Source organism: Lynx canadensis, chromosome C1 (assembly GCF_007474595.2).
Source record: "Lynx canadensis isolate LIC74 chromosome C1, mLynCan4.pri.v2, whole genome shotgun sequence".
In the NCBI taxonomy this organism is placed as follows: Eukaryota; Metazoa; Chordata; class Mammalia; order Carnivora; family Felidae; genus Lynx; species Lynx canadensis.
In genome coordinates, this window is record NC_044310.1 from 51,002,596 (window position 1) to 51,019,002 (window position 16,407).

Genomic DNA, 16,407 nt, shown 5'->3' on the forward strand with positions numbered 1-16,407 from the left:
TGCAAAGCAATCTACAGATTTAATGCAATTCCTATGAAAATCTCAAAGATTTTTTTTGTAGACATAATAAAATTCACCGTAACATTCATGTGAAATTTCAAAGAACCCTGAACAATCAAAATAAACCTTTAAAAAAGGAACAGAGTTGTAATTCTCATACTTCCAGACTTCAAAACAATACAAAGCTACAGTAATAAAAAATATATATATGATACTGGCATAAAGACATACATATAGATGAATGGAACAGAATACAGTCCAGAAATAAACCCTCATATATGTGGTTAAATAATATTTTGTTAATATTTATTTAGTTATTTTGAGAGAGAGAGGCAGTGTGCATAGGGTAGGGGCCAACAGAGAAAGAGAGAGAAAATCTTAAGCAGGTCCATGCTCAGTGTGGAGCCCAATGAGGGGGCTCAATCCCACGACCATGAGATCATGACCTGAGGTGAAATCAAGAGTTGGATGCTTAACCAACTGAGCCACCCAGGAGCCCCAGGCTAAATGATTTTTTTTTTTTTTAATTTTTTTTTTTTCAACGTTTATTTATTTTTTTGGGACAGAGAGAGACAGAGCATGAACGGGGGAGGGGCAGAGAGAGAGGGAGACACAGAATCGGAAACAAGCTCCAGGCTCTGAGCCATCAGCCCAGAGCCCGACGCGGGGCTCGAACTCCCGGACCGCGAGATCGTGACCTGGCTGAAGTCGGACGCTTAACCGACTGCGCCACCCAGGCGCCCCAAGGCTAAATGATTTTTAAGAAGACTGCCAAGGCCATTCAATGGGGAAAGGACAGTCTTTTCAACAAATGGTGTTTAAAAAACCATATACCCAAATGCAAAAGAATTAATGGTGTTTAAAAGACCATGTATCCATGGGGCACCTGGGTGGCTCAGTCGGTTAAGTGTCTGACTCCGGTTCAGGTTAAGGTCTCATGGCTCATGACTTCAAGCCGCGCATTAGGCTCTGCGCTGACAGCTCAGAACCTGGAGCCTGCATCAGATTCCATGTCTCCCTTTCTCTCTGTCCCTCCCCTACTCGTGCTCTGACTCTCTCTCTCTTTCAAAAATAAACATTAAAAAAAATTTTTCTCGGGGGTGCCTGGGTGGCTCAGTTGGTTAAGCGTCCGACTTCAGCTCAGGTCATGATCTCGCGGTCCGTGAGTTCAAGCCCACGTCGGGCTCTGTGCTGACAGCTCAGAGCCTGGAGCCTGTTTCAGATTCTGTGTCCCCCTCTCTTTCTGCCCCTCCCCTGCTCATGCTCTGTCTCTCTGTCTCTCTCTGTCTCAAAAATAAATAGAAACATTCAAAAATATAAAAAAAAATTTTTTTTATTAAATCATATATACAAATGCAAAAGAATAAAGTCTTTACTCTCTATCATATACAAAAATTAACACAAAATGGATCAAAGACCTAAATGTGGACCTAAAATTATATAACTCTTAACAGAAAAAAACAGAATCTTCATGACACTGGATATGGCAATGTTTTCTTGGATTTGATGCAGAAAAATACAGGTAACAAAAGCAAAATACAGAAATTGGGCCACATTATAACTTTGTGCATCACAGACATAATCAGGGTGAAAAGGCAACAAATAAAAAAATATATACAAATAATGTATCTAATAAGGAGTTAATATCCAGAATAATTTTTTTAAGTTCTACAACTCAACAACAAAATAAATACAGTAAGCCTTGGTTTGCAAGCATAATTTGTTCTGGAAATATGCTTGTAATCCAAAGCACTCAGATATCAAAGCAAATTTGAAGAACCACTGGCTCAGCTGTGATCATGTGACGTTCAGCATCATGTACAACTCATATTGCAAGACATTGCTCATTTATCAAGTTAAAATTTATTAGAAATGTTTGTCTTGCGGAACACTCACAGAACAAATTACAATCCAAGGTTTTACTTTAATCTGATTTTTAAATGGCAAAGGACTTGAATAGACATTTTTCCAAAGAAGATACAAAAATGGCTAACAGGATATGAAAAGATCCTCTACACAACTAATCATAAGGTAAATGCAAATCAAAATACAATGAGATTGTCACTTGATAGCCATCAAGATGGCTACAATCAATAAAACAAAAAATAACAAGCATTGGCAAGGATACAGAAAAACTGGAACTCATGTGCACTATTGGTGATTATGAAAATGGTACATCCATTATGGAAAACTATACAGAGGGTCCTCAAAAAATTAAAAATAGAATTACCACACAATACAGAAAATCTATTTTTAAGTATATATCCAATAGAATCAAAAGCAAAATGTAAACCATTATTTGTACACTCATGTTCATAGCAACACTTTTCACAAAGCCAAAAGGCAGAAGCGACCCAAATGTCTATCAAGAGATGTGTGGACCTGAAAAACAAATAATCCAGTGAAGAAATGGGCAGAAAACATGAATAGACACTTTTCCAAAGAAGACGTCCAGATGGCTAACAGACACACGAAAAGATGCTCAACATCACTCCTCATCAGGCAAATACAAATCAAAACCACACTCAGATATCACCTCACGCCAGTCAGAGTAGCTCAAATGAACAAATCAGGAGACTATAGATGCTGGAGAGGATGTGGAGAAACGGGAACCCTCTTGCACTGTTGGTGGGAATGCGTACTGGTGCAGCCGTTCTGGAAAACAGTGTGGAGGTTCCTCAAAAAATTAAAAATAGATCTACCTTATAATCCAGCAATAGCACTGCTAGGAATTTACCCAAGGGATACAGGAGTGCTGAGGCATAGGGGCACTTGTACCCCAATGTTTATAGCAGCACTCTCAACAATAGCCAAATTATGGAAAGAGCCTAAATGTCCATCAGCTGATGAATGGATAAAGAAATTGTGGTTTATATACACAATGGAATGCTACTTGGCAATGAGAGTGAAATCTGGCCTTTTGTAGCAACGTGGATGGAACTGGAGAGTGTTATGCTAAGTGAAATAGGTAATACAGAGAAAGACAGATACCATATGTTTTCACTCATATGTGGATCCTGAGAAACTCAACGGAAGACCAGGGCGGAGGAAAAGGGGGGTGGGAGTTACAGAGAGGGAAGGAGGCAAACCATAAGAGACTCTTAAATACTGATAATAAACTGAGTGTTGATGGGGGGTGGGAGGGAAGGGAAAGTGGGTGATGGGCACTGAGGAGGGCACTTTTTGGGATGAGCACTGGGTGTTGTATGGAAACCAATTTGACAATAAATTTCATATTTAAAAAAATAATAAAAAAATAAAGTTAGGTAAATAGGTTATGACAAACTGAAAAAAAAAGAGATGAGTGGACAAACATATATATATTAAATATTATACAATGGAGTATTATTCAGCCTTTAAAAGGGAGAAATCCTAAAACAAGCTACAACCTTGATGAACCTTGAAGACATTATACTAAGTAAAATAAGCCAGTCACACACAAAAACAAAAACCAAATACTCTATGATTCCATTCATATGAAGTATATGAGGTCAAATTCATAGAAAGAGAGCAAACTGGTGGTTGGCAAAATCTGATAAGAGGAGATAAAGTCATCTAATATAATATCAATGTACAGAATTAACAATTTTTTAAAAATTGCTCAATTGGTTGAGTGTCCAACTCTTGATTTCGGCTTAGGTCATGATCTCACAGTTTGTGAGATCAAGCCCTACTTTAGGCTCTGCACTGACAGTGTGGAGCCTACTTGGGATTCTTTCTCTGTCTCTGCCCCTGCCTTGCTTGTGCACACATTCTCTCTCAACATAGGTAAGTAAACACTAAAAAAAAAATAAATAAATAAATAAATAAAATAAAAAAGTAAAAAAAAACTCACAAAACAGTATTGAGTGACCAATGCAACAGTTTCTACTTCTAATTTTTTTCTCCACTTCTAATTTAATGTCTCACATTAACCCTATATAACTTAATATTTTCAAAAAGAAAAGAAACGTAAATAAAATAGGGTGAAAGTCCAGAAACCAAATCAAGCATACCTGATTTGTAGGAATTGTGATAATTCCTTGTAGGAATTTAGCACAAATAAAGTTGATACTTCAAATTAGCAAGTGGAGGACAAAAAACTCTTACAAATAAAATAAAATAAAAATAATCCAATAAAATGGATAGGATTACACAAGTGTATATATTTGTTCACGTGAAACATATGTATCCTACATACACTTAAAATTCATGTTTTTTATATTAAAAATCACTTACAAACAAGTTAAAAATGAGCTATTTGAATAAGTACTTTATAAAACAGAATATCCAAACAGCCAATAAATCACTCAACATTCTTAGTCATCACAGAATATAGACTAAAATTGAGGGGCGCTTGATTGCCTAGGTCAGTGGAGCATGGAACTCTTGGACCTGGGGTTGTGTGTTCAAGCCCCATAGTGGATGTGGATATTACTTAAAAATAAACTCTTAAAAAAATTGATATAACATAACAAACATATCAGAAATAAAATACAAACCAGAATATAAAACAAAATTAATAAAATTTAAATGTCAAATACAATAAAATCCGATGATAGCAAGTGTTAAGAAGGAAATGGAGCAGCTGATATTCTCAAAAACTGTTGAAAAGAGTAAAAATTGGAATATCCATGTAGGGAAACCGGTTGTAGAAATAAACCCAATGTCCAACAATGAGAATGGAAAAACAGTGATATATTCATATAACAGAATATTATATAGGATTAAAAACAACTACTGCTACACGCAAAAAGCCTAGATGAATCTTAACATAATTCTTTAGAATACCAGAGACAAGAATTTATACTATACGATTCCTTTCCTATGAAGTTTCAAAAGAGGCCAAGATACGGTAAAAGTCAGTATAGTAGGAAAGGGCACAAAGAAGGCCATTTGCTAATATTCTACATCTTGATCTAGATGTACATAAGTTCAGCATGTAAAAATTAATAAAGATGGACACCCTGTGCATATTGCTAATTGTAAACAAAGCTTACAAAGAAAACAATTTCTATATACCAGTGACAAATGAAATTTTGTATATAATTTAAAATGAAAAATGTTAAGTGATACCATTTATAATATAATCAAAAATATCAAATCACCAAGAATATATGAGAGGAAAAGACCTAAAAACATGAAGGAATATATCATGTTCATTGACTGAAAAACAATAGTTTAAAGATGTCAACTTTCTCAAATTGATCTATATATTTAATGCAATGCCAGTCAACATCTCAGTACATTATTTCTTGAGAGAAAGAGAGCATGCCTATACTGAGGGGTTGAAGAGACTGACAAGTAAAAATTTACACAAAAATGTAAAAAGTCAAGCTGGAAAAAAAATACACCACTTATTATAAAGCTACAATAATGAAAACAGTATAGTAGTGGTACCAAGAAAAGACAAATAGACCAGTGGAACCAAAAAAGGCTCTAGGGGCACCTGGGTGGCTCTCCTCCTATGGAGGACTCTCACAGTCATTATATAGAGTGAAAGAAGCCAGGCACAGAAGACTCATTGTTATCATTCCTTTCATATGAACTTCAAGAAGAAGAAAAGCTAACAATGGTGACAGAAGTTAGAATACTAGTTATCTAGAAGGGCAGGGGTAGTCACTAGAAAGAGAAACACAAGAACCCTCCAGAGTAATAATGCAATGGAAATATTCTATGACTTGAGCTCAAGAGTGATTACACAGGCAAATACACATGGAAGAATTCACCAAGCTGTTTACTCCAGATTTGTAAATATCTCATTGTACATATTTTATACTTCAATTTTTAAAAAAACTGATAAATATCAAGTATGACTAGCTGAAACTCTTATTCACTGCTGGTGGGAATGCAACTATCACAGAGACTGAAAACATTTATTTGATAGCATCTACCAAATCTGACATACAAATATTCTGTGACTTAGCAATTCTACTCCCAAGAATAAACTAAATACAAATGTATGCATATGTCTATCCTCATGGAATGCAAATATTTACAGAATTTCTGATAAAAACCACAAAATTAACCAAAATGTCTATCATCAGTAAAATGAATTATGATATATTCATACAATACTAAACAACAATGTAAATGAATTTTATTTTTATTATCTTTTAATGTTTATTTATTTCTGAGAGAGACAGACAGAGCATGAGCACGGGAGGGACAGAGACAGAAGGAGACACAGAATCTGAAGCAGGCTGCAGTCTCCAAGCTGTCAGCACAGAGCCTGACATGGGGTTCAAACCCATGAACTTTGAGATCATTACCTGAGCTGAAGTCGGACGCTTAACCAACTGAGCCACCCAGGAGTTCCAGCAATGTAAATGAATTTAAAACTGTTGCATACAGCAGTATAATCACACAATCATGTAGCAAGTCACAAAATATATATAATGTTGGATCCTATTAACATAGTGTTCAAAAACAAGCAAAAATTTTGAGGGAAAAAAAAAAGGAGCGGTGAATGGTACATGGGCAGTTTCTGGGATTCTGGTAACATTTTGTTTCTTAACATGGGTGGGTGGTAACATAATGCATTTATTTGGGGATAATTCATTAAATCATGTATTTATGACTTTTGTGTATTTTCTGTAATTATGTCACACCTCAATAAAAAATTAAATTAAATTAAGCTTATTTTGTTATCATTACCTTATTGTAACCCACGTTTTTCTTCATCTATTTGTGGGTTTCTTTCAAAGAGCTTTGTTTTTGTTCTCTAAAATGTCAGTCTTCCATAAACAATAATCCAAACACAATGATATTACCCCTTCACCTATTTACCAGAAAGTATGCTAATAAACAGGACACAAAAATGAGCAAGGAAGACCTAATCCTGGCTGAGCCAGAATTCCCGTATCTCAGACAGTGATAGATTGCACTTAATAGCCCCAATTCTTCACCGTTCCTTTACCCCCCCTCACTGCTACCTGACACTGGAATTCCTCTGAATAAAGACGCCAAGTATATATCCTAACTTCTTGCTTTTGTGTTCTGTCATATGATTTGTCTTGGCCAATACAATGTTAGCCTGTGTGATGCAACCAAGGGCTTGAAAAGTGCCTGTGCAGGGGGGTCTGCTCTTTGGCATTTCTGCAATTACCATGAGAATAAACCAAGCTAGCCTGCTAGAAAAGCAATACACAAAGAAGTACAGCTCCAGCTGAATCAAATGAGCCCCAACCAACCAAAAGACGGTTTCAGAAGCACAGCCACCTCGAGGAGAGTACAACCTACATCAACTGACCACCAGACAACTTGGATGCATGACCTAAACAAACGTTTGTTGTTGCATGCCACTGGGATTTTCTCTTTCTGTTCTTGAATAGCAGGAGCTCACCAATACACAGATCAATGGCATTTTTCCTCTCAAGAAACAAAAACATCCTGCTGTACCACAAGTGATTTAGCAAAACCTCCCAAATACATCTCCTTTAAATTTTTAATAATATTTTAACTTGTTCATTTTTTTGAAATTACAGGGAAGTCATTTTCTACGTATATACATATTTTTATGTACATATATATTCTACACAATTGAGATCATTCCATAGAGAGTTTTGTGCCAGACTTATTTTTCACTGAATGTTATATCACACATGCGTTTCTATATCATTAAAATTTCTTCCAGGGGCGCCTGGGTGGCTCAGTCGGTTAAGCGGCCGACTTCGGCTCAGGTCATGATCTCGCGGTCCGTGAGTTCGAGCCCCGCGTCAGGCTCTGTGCTGACAGCTCAGAGCCTGGAGCCTGTTTCTGATTCTGTGTCTCCCTCTCTCTGACCCTCCCCCGTTCATGCTCTGTCTCTCTCTGTCTCAAAAATAAATAAACATTAAAAAAAAAAAATTTCTTCCAAATAGTGGTTTTATTTGCCATAGTATCCCATCATATGAATGTACATTGATTTATCTCCCTATTTACTCATATTGAACATTTACAATGTTTCTTATCCTTAATCCTATCTAAACTGTTCACTCTCAACCAAATCTTGTCACTAAATAATCTCATTTTCATGCAGTCAATATTCGAACCATCAGCTGTATCTTTTCATCTCGTTTCCTTAAATATGTTCTATTTTTATGAAAATGTACTATTTTCCCATGTAAAGGTACTTGTATATACAGTATTTCTCAACTGTATTAATCTTTAGAACTTTATTCTGAGTTTCTGAAGACCACTGCTGCTAAATCTGTGCTTGTAGGATTCATTGTAGCTAAGATCTATTTTAAGCTGAATTCAATGGGAATGTGTCGACAAATTAGGACATTATTCCTGTGGGTAAACAGGATTCATTCCATGACAATCCACTTTATAACCTTATTGTAAAATTCATTACCTTTTATAATTTTATATAAATAAAGATAAAATGATTAATGAATATATTTTAAGCTTCTTTCAAGTCAAGGTCAAGTTATAGTAAATTATTCCTCAACTTAAGCTAAGCAGCTTCATAATATTCAGATTTTAGAATTCATAATCCTTATTCAGTTTTTGTGTTTATTTTGCTTTGTTTATTTCAAATTTTTAATTTAAATGTCAGGATACATAGGATATAGGATAATACATAGGATAATATTAGCTTCAGGAGTGGAATTTAGAGATTCATCACTTATATAAAACACCCCGTGCTTATCACAGTAACTGCCCTTCTTAATACCTGTCACCCATTTAACCCATCCCTCAGTCCAACTCCCCTCCAGCAACCCTTAGTATGTTCTCTATAGTTAAGAGTCTGCTTTACAGTTGGCCTCGTTTTTTATTCTTCCCTATGTTTGTAATCCTTATTCTTAATTGGAGGACAGTCAAATCATAATATTCCGTGACCTCAATGATTTAGATATTAGTATTTATATAATTTAGAAACTAAGTGATAACATCATAATAAAGCTCCTATGATACTTAATTTTATATGCCAACTTGGGTAGGCTATAATGCCCAGTTATTTGATCAAACCTACCTAGATGTTGCTGTAAAGGTATTTTTTAGTGGTGATCAGCATTTAAATCAGTAGAGTAAGGCAGACTACCCTCTCCACAATGTGAGTGTGCCTCATCCAATCAGGTGAAGGCCTTGAGACCAAAGATGGAAATTTCCCAAAGAAGTAATTTTCAAGACTGCAACACAGAAACCCTGCCTGAGTCTCCAGTCTGCTGCCCAATTCAGACTCAAGACTACAATACCAACTCTTACCTGAATTCCAGCCTGCCAACCCCCTACACATTTCAAATTTGCCAGCCCCCACAATCACACAAGCCAATTCCTTAAAATCAGTCAATCTCTACCTGTATGTGTGTACATACATGTGTGTGTATTTCCAGCCTACTGATCTGTTTCTCTGGAGAACCCTAATAGAGTTCCCACTCAAAAAAAAAAGAAAAAAACTTAGGTAGTTTTTTTTAGGTAGACTACAGTCTACATCCAGTATTGTGTTAAGAAGTTTTAAGACAAAAAAAATGCATGAAGATAAAATCCTTACCCTTAAAAACCTTGTGATATTAATAGGGAGACAAATATACAGACACTACACAAACAAACTAATTTATTTAACATTACTCTTACCTTTATTACAAGAAAAACATCTTGGGAAGGATAAGTGATAGAAAAAATAGCTGATCTTGCCAAAGTGGTAATGGCAGCAGGTGGTACATGGGGACGTAATAATCCTTTCATCTGCTCAGAATTAAGGTCAAAATAAAAGTTTTCTGAAATCTAAAAAAAAAACCAAAAATTCACATATTAAATTTTAAAATCTGTACATTTTGCAAATATCAAGCATACTCAGTCTTAAAATATTACAGATATTACAACATTACACCAACATACTGTATATCATATATTTCATTGACCAATCTTTATATGTCTAAATGAAAGCAAAAAGAAATATACAAAACTATCTGAGAAATATACAAGAAATATATTCTAAAGAACTCTATCCCAAGCTCTTTTGATTAGAAATGTAACCTGTAATAAAGTACACAAAGAAATTATTGAGATGAATTACCTCAAATTGAGAATTAAAAGAATTATACAAATAATATTTTAGCGAATTTGATTTAGCAAATACAAGTTGCTGGGGCAGAGTTCCACAGCAGAAATCTATAATATGTTGACAGTAGAAGTCACTGAAAGTAGTTAGTTTCTACCACACATTAAGCTTAGAATATTAAGAAATCCTGTATGAGGGGCTCCTGGGTGGCTTGGTCACTTGAGCATCCAATTTTGGCTCAGATCATGATCTCACAGTTCATGGCTTCAAGCCCCACCTCAGGCTTTGCACTGACAGCACGGAGTCTCCTTCAGATTCTCTGAGTCCCTCTCTCTCTGCCCCTACGCTATTTGTGCCCTCTTTCTTTCTCTCTCTCTCTTTCCCTCTCAAAAAATAAACATTATTTAAGAAATGCTGCATGAGATAGCCCTCTGAAAGACTCCTAAGTGTAATAAAGATACAATGGTAAAACTAAAGCAGTATTTAAAAGACTTCAAGCATATATAAATGATCTTTTTAGCTAGTGTGAATTTTTAAATCACATCAACAAAACTTTATAATGATTCTAATCCTTTATACATTATTTGCCTAAAATGCTTTCTTGTACTAACTTTTCCTTAATTTTAAAGAAAGTTGCTTCTGCTATTTGCTTTTGGAATTCTTTCCATTAAATAAAAACTAGGTATCAACTAAACTATTTTATAGTAAGAAAATGTGTTTAACAAGTCTTAATAAATTAAATTTCTATTTTCTTTTGAAAAGATCCATATTTAGGGGCGACTGTATGGGTAGTAAGTTAAGCATCTGGCTCTTGGTTTTAGCTCAGGTCATGATCTCAAAGTTCATGAGTTCAAGCCCCAAGTTGGGCTTTCTGCTGTCAGCACAGAGCCTACTTGGGATTCTCTCTCTCTCCCTTTCCCTCTGCCTCTCCTCTGCTCATTCTCTCTCTCTCTCTCTCTCTCTCTCTCTCTCGATAAACTTTAATAAAAATAAATAAATAATCATGTTTAACAATTCTCAAAAAATTATTACTTATAAAACAACTTGAAAACAAGTTTCTGAAACCTAGGAATGTGACAAAAGACTATGTTCAAATCATATAATCTTACCTTTTTCTTTTCCTTGACATCATATAAAGCCAAACTTGCAAAAATAGGTTCAATTTCAATCTCAAACCTTTAAGAAAAAAAGCAATTAGTTTAACATTTCTACATCTGTGCTATACCATCTATGCTACCCCTCCTTCTGAAACACTTTTGCAAGTATATCTTTCAGTCTAAATCAACCACTACTTCCATTAGGTAATTTCATATATTCAATGTGAAAAACTAAGAAAACACATTCAAAATTTCAGAGAAAAACAGGAGCATACAAAATTCCACCACATGGAGAGAACCAAAATTAACAGTTTCAGTGCCTATCCGTCTAGACTTTTGTCTATGTATAATTGCACTTAGTAAATGGATTTATTTTTTAACATTCATTTACTTTTGAGAGAAAGAGACAGAGTGTGAGTGGGAAAGGAGCAGAGAGAGAGGGAGACACAGAATCCAAAGCAGGCTCCAGGCTCTGAGCTGTCAGCACAGAACCCAACACGTGGCTCAGGGCTTAAACCCACAAACTTTGAGATCATGACCCGAGCTGAAGTCGGACGCCTGACTGACTGGATCACCCAGGTGCCCCAACTGGATTTTTTTTTTTTTAAATTTTTTTTTCAACGTTTATTTATTTTTGGGACAGAGAGAGACAGAGCATGAACGGGGGAGGGGCAGAGAGAGAGGGAGACACAGAATCGGAAACAGGCTCCAGGCTCTGAGCCATCAGCCCAGAGCCCGACGCGGGGCTCGAACTCACGGACCGCGAGATCGTGACCTGGCTGAAGTCGGACGCTCAACCGACTGCGCCACCCAGGCGCCCCTGGATTTTTTTTTTAAATGAAGTGTGTCACTGTATATTTAGTAGTCTGCTTTCTCAGCTTCATATTTTACGGGTATATTTCCCTGTTATAAATATTAATCTAACCATGCTTTTTAATTCTCAAATACAAATTTTCACTATATGAATATGTAAAAATGTATTTTATAACTGTATGCTTAAATCAAGATGTCTAATTTCATTTCCAAGAACTTGACTTACATATGGTAAACACTTAGTAACTATTTGCTGAATAAAATAATATGTGGGGCACCTGGGTACTCAGTCAAATACCCAACTCTTCATTTCTAATTTTTTTTTTTTCTTCAACGTTTTTATTTATTTTTGGGACAGAGAGAGACAGAGCATGAGCGGGGGAGGGGCAGAGAGAGAGAGGGAGACACAGAATCGGAAACAGGCTCCAGGCTCTGAGCCATCAGCCCAGAGCCCGATGCGGGGCTCGAACTCACGGACCGCGAGATCGTGACCTGGCTGAAGTCGGACGCTTAACCGACTGCGCCACCCAGGCGCCCCCCAACTCTTCATTTCAACTCAGGTCATGATCTCACAGTTGTGAGGTCAAACCCCATGTTGAGCTCCACACGGAGCATGGAGCCTGTTTGGGATTCTCTATCTCTTTCTGTCCCTCCCCACGACTGCACGCTCTAGCTCTCTCTCTCTCTCTCTCAAAATAAATGAATTAATTAAAAATATTTTTAAAAAGGGAATAATATGTAACATGAGGTTAACTAAAACTCTAGAGCAGTGATCCTCAATAAAGGATGATTTTTTCCCCCAATAGGACATTTGGCAATGTCTGGAAGCATTTTAAGTTATCATTACTGCAGGAATATTACTGATATTTAGTGAGTAGAGAGGCCAGGGCTGTGGCTAAACATTCTGCATTGTACAGGAGAGCCTCTGACAACAAAGAATTATCCAGACAAAAATGTCAATAGTGCCAAGGTTATAAAAACCCTGTTCTACATTGTTCTTTTTTTTTTTTTTTTTTTTTGTCATGAGAGTATCAAAGTCTTTACAGGAGATAACACACAGTCGCATTTGGTTGAGTTGAATGAAGGGGGATTCACAAAGATTCCGATAAGATTTAGGAAAACAACTAGAGAGAGTACAATTCTCTGGAGACAACAATCGCAGGGAGTCATTACCAATCCTTGACCTAAAGGAGACCTTAGAAGTGGTAAACCAAAACTGAGAAAGAACAGGTATACAAGGGGCTTTCACAGAAACACTGGCTTTTGGAGGAGAAGGCAACCAATCAACATGACCTAGCAGGGAATGAGTAAAAGGATATAAGTAAATACCACTGATTTCACTCTCTTCCATCCTCTGACTTCTGCTGATGTCTCTCTTAGCAGAACCCAACCCAGAAGCCAAAAGAATAGAAATTTTGGTGATACTGTCTACAAGGCTCAACCTCTACAAAGCCTACTGAACAAACTCTCTAACACTTGTTACTGTCACTCTTTCTGATTCTGCAACTTCAGTGGGTATCTGTTATCACACTGGACTTTTAATATGCATCTTCATCTATTTATGACCACACAGACACTCTCTTTTGGGCCATTTTTCTATTTTTTGTTTGGCATTTTCCTCATCTATTTATACTTCTTTATGCATTCTGTATACAGATGCTTTGTCAAGTGAATGTATTGAAAACATCTTCTCCCTCTGTATGACAGAGAAAGATAGAGAAACAGAGAGACACAGATATCCAACTGTTCTGCCAATTTATTGAAAAGATTACCTTTCCCAACTGTCTATATAGTTGTCTCCCCTTATCTGCAAAAAATATGTTCTAACACCTCCCATGGATGACTGAAACCTTGTAGACAGTACTGAAACCCATATATACAATGTTGTTTCCAATGCATACGCTACCTGTGATAAAGTTTAATTTATACTTTAGGCACAGTAAGAGATTAACAACAATAACTAATGACAAAACAGAACAACTATAACAACATACTTTAATAAAAGATATGTGAATGCAGTCTCTCTCTCTCTCTCTCAAAATACTTTACTGTATTATATTAATCCTCCTTTTCCTTACAATGATATGACCTGATAAAATGTCTACGTATGAAATCAACTGAGGTAAATAACACAGACATTGTGACATAGAGTTATGCTATTACTGATCTTCTGATAAGTCAGAAGGATCATCATCTGCGCCTGGACAGCAGTTGACCACTGGTAACTGAATACATGGAGAAGAGGGGGGCTACTGTAGTGCCACTGTAATTATAAATCAAAAATACACACATAGGTCTATTTTTTAGCCCTAGTCCATTGGACTAATTTTCTAATTGTATGTCAGTGCTATATTGTCTTCATTAGCTTCCGTCTTAGGTAATTAGTTTACTGTAGCTTTATACTAAGTATTAATACCTATTGTTTTGTAAACTGCTTCAAAACTTCCCTGCCTCCTTTCAGCCCTTTGCATTTTCATATAAATTTTAGATTCAGATAAAATAAGCAAAAATGGATCAAAGATAAGAGAAATGTTAACTGCTTATCCAGAAAACGAGTACCCTATTTTGTAATTTAGCAGCATAAAATTCATGCATAATAACTTTCTCTATGATATTCTTGGACACTATTTAAAGATCCCTCTTGTTAGTATGATGAACAAAGGTTAAAAGTCTTGAGGAAACAACAAGTGTGCTTCACATTAAGAAAAGCTACTAATGCATGACAAGAATATTTTAAATGAGATACATCATTTCATTTTTTTCTTTAATGTTTCAAAAGGCTCTTCCATTATACAAAGGGACTGCCATGGTTGTATTTTTTTTTCTTTTCTGTTTTTAAATGTATACCTCTCATACATTCAGTATGAAAACTTAAAAAACGCATACTATGCTACTCCCAGGCAACCAAACATACACGTGCTTGAGTTTGTCAAGAAATACTATTTGAGCACCAGATACTCAATGCAAGTGCACCAAGCTGCAAAAAAGGTTGCTTTTTTCCCCACTGTTAAGTGCTCATTTATTTGAAATGTTGAGAATTCAAAAAACACTTTTCTTAAAATACTTATTTCTTTTGAGAGAGCAGGAGAGGGGTAAAGACAGCGGGAGAGAGAGAATCCCAAGCAGGCTCTGCGCTGTCAGTGGAGAGCCCGACATAGGACTTGATCTCACAAGTTGCAAGATCAGGACCTGAACTAAAATCAAGAGTCAGGTGCTTAACCGACTGAGCCACACCGGCGCTCCAAAAAAGCAATTTTTAATCACTCCAAGGCCTACCAAAACACACTACTGACAAAATTAGGGTGAGACCCTAAGCCAAAAAGACTGGTGTCTTTATAAAAAGAAAAAGAAACACCAGAGAACTTTCTCTCTTCATGCAGGAACAAAGAAAAGGTCATATCGGGGAACAAGAAGAAGATGGCCATCTACAAGCCAGGAAGAGAATTCTCATCAGAAACCAATCCTACCAACACCTTGAACTTCAACTTCCACTCTCCAGCACTGTGAGAAAATAAATTTCTGTTGTTTAAGCTACCCAGTCTATGGTATTTTATTATGGTAGTTGGAACAAACTAATACAGGTATGAAGTTTCTCTCTGGGGTGATGAATATGTTCAGAATTAGTCACAGCAATAGTTGTACAACTCTGAATTTACTAAAAACCACTGATGTTAGACTTCCACGGAAGATGGTGGAGTAGGAAGACCCTAAGCTCACCTCTTCCCATAGATAACACCCACATAAGTGTAAATAACCCAACCCAAAGACTGGCAGAACAGACTCTCCACAGCTAAATGTAGAGAAGAGGCCACATCAAAGGAAGGAGGAAGAGCAGGTGAGGAGCTAAATGAACCCATAGGACCATCCACAGGAGGGAAGGAAACAGTAAATGCAGAAACAAAATGAGACTCTCACTAAGCACCCCGGCACAGGGAACCCAGAGGGGCAGACTAGTAACATGTGACTTTGAAAATCAGAGAGGCCAGGGGTGCCTGGGTGGCTCAGTCAGTTAAGCATCCGACTTTAGCTCAGGTTATCTCATGGTTCGTGAGTTCGAACCCTGTGTCGGGCTCTATGCTGACAGCTCAGAGCCTGGAGCCTGCTTCAGATTCTGTGTCTCCTTCTCTCTCTGCCTCTCCCCTGCTCATTCTCTCTCTCTCTCTCTCAAAATAAAATTTTTTTTAATTTTTTTTTTTTTTTAAATCAGAGAGGCCAAATTTTGTGAGTTCTTACAGTGAGGCTAAACACCTCGAATTTTAAAAATCAGCCAGGAGGGCAAAATGAAACTGAGTTCCCACCCTTAATGAGACAGCACAACAAACAGTCCCTCAGATTTTACAGCACAGAAGTATCACCTTGAAAAATTCCTGGTGTATTCAGGAGGAAGATTTGTTTACTAATCTCAGAACATTGCTGGAGGGGCAGGGATCATTGAGAGACTTCTCCAGGAGCAAAGGAGCTGGTGGGTGCCTTTTCCCTCCCTGATGCCCCAACCTAAATATCTGCAGGAACCAGCATACTGCCAACACC

At 36.7% G+C, this 16,407-nt stretch overlaps 1 protein-coding gene across 8 annotated transcripts in view; it reads right to left on the reverse strand.

Annotated features, from left to right (window-relative positions):
- Nucleotides 1-16,407, reverse strand: part of DOCK7 (dedicator of cytokinesis 7) — a 226,890-nt gene that overhangs the window by 167,125 nt on the left and 43,358 nt on the right. For all 8 annotated transcript variants that reach the window (XM_030324340.2, XM_030324339.1, XM_030324338.1 and 5 more), the window contains exons 8-9: nucleotides 11,077-11,143; nucleotides 9,541-9,690 (exon numbers count right to left, since the gene is read on the reverse strand). In XM_030324340.2, the coding sequence (XP_030180200.1) occupies nucleotides 9,541-9,690; nucleotides 11,077-11,143 (217 nt within the window). The remainder of the gene's footprint in view (nucleotides 1-9,540; nucleotides 9,691-11,076; nucleotides 11,144-16,407) is intronic.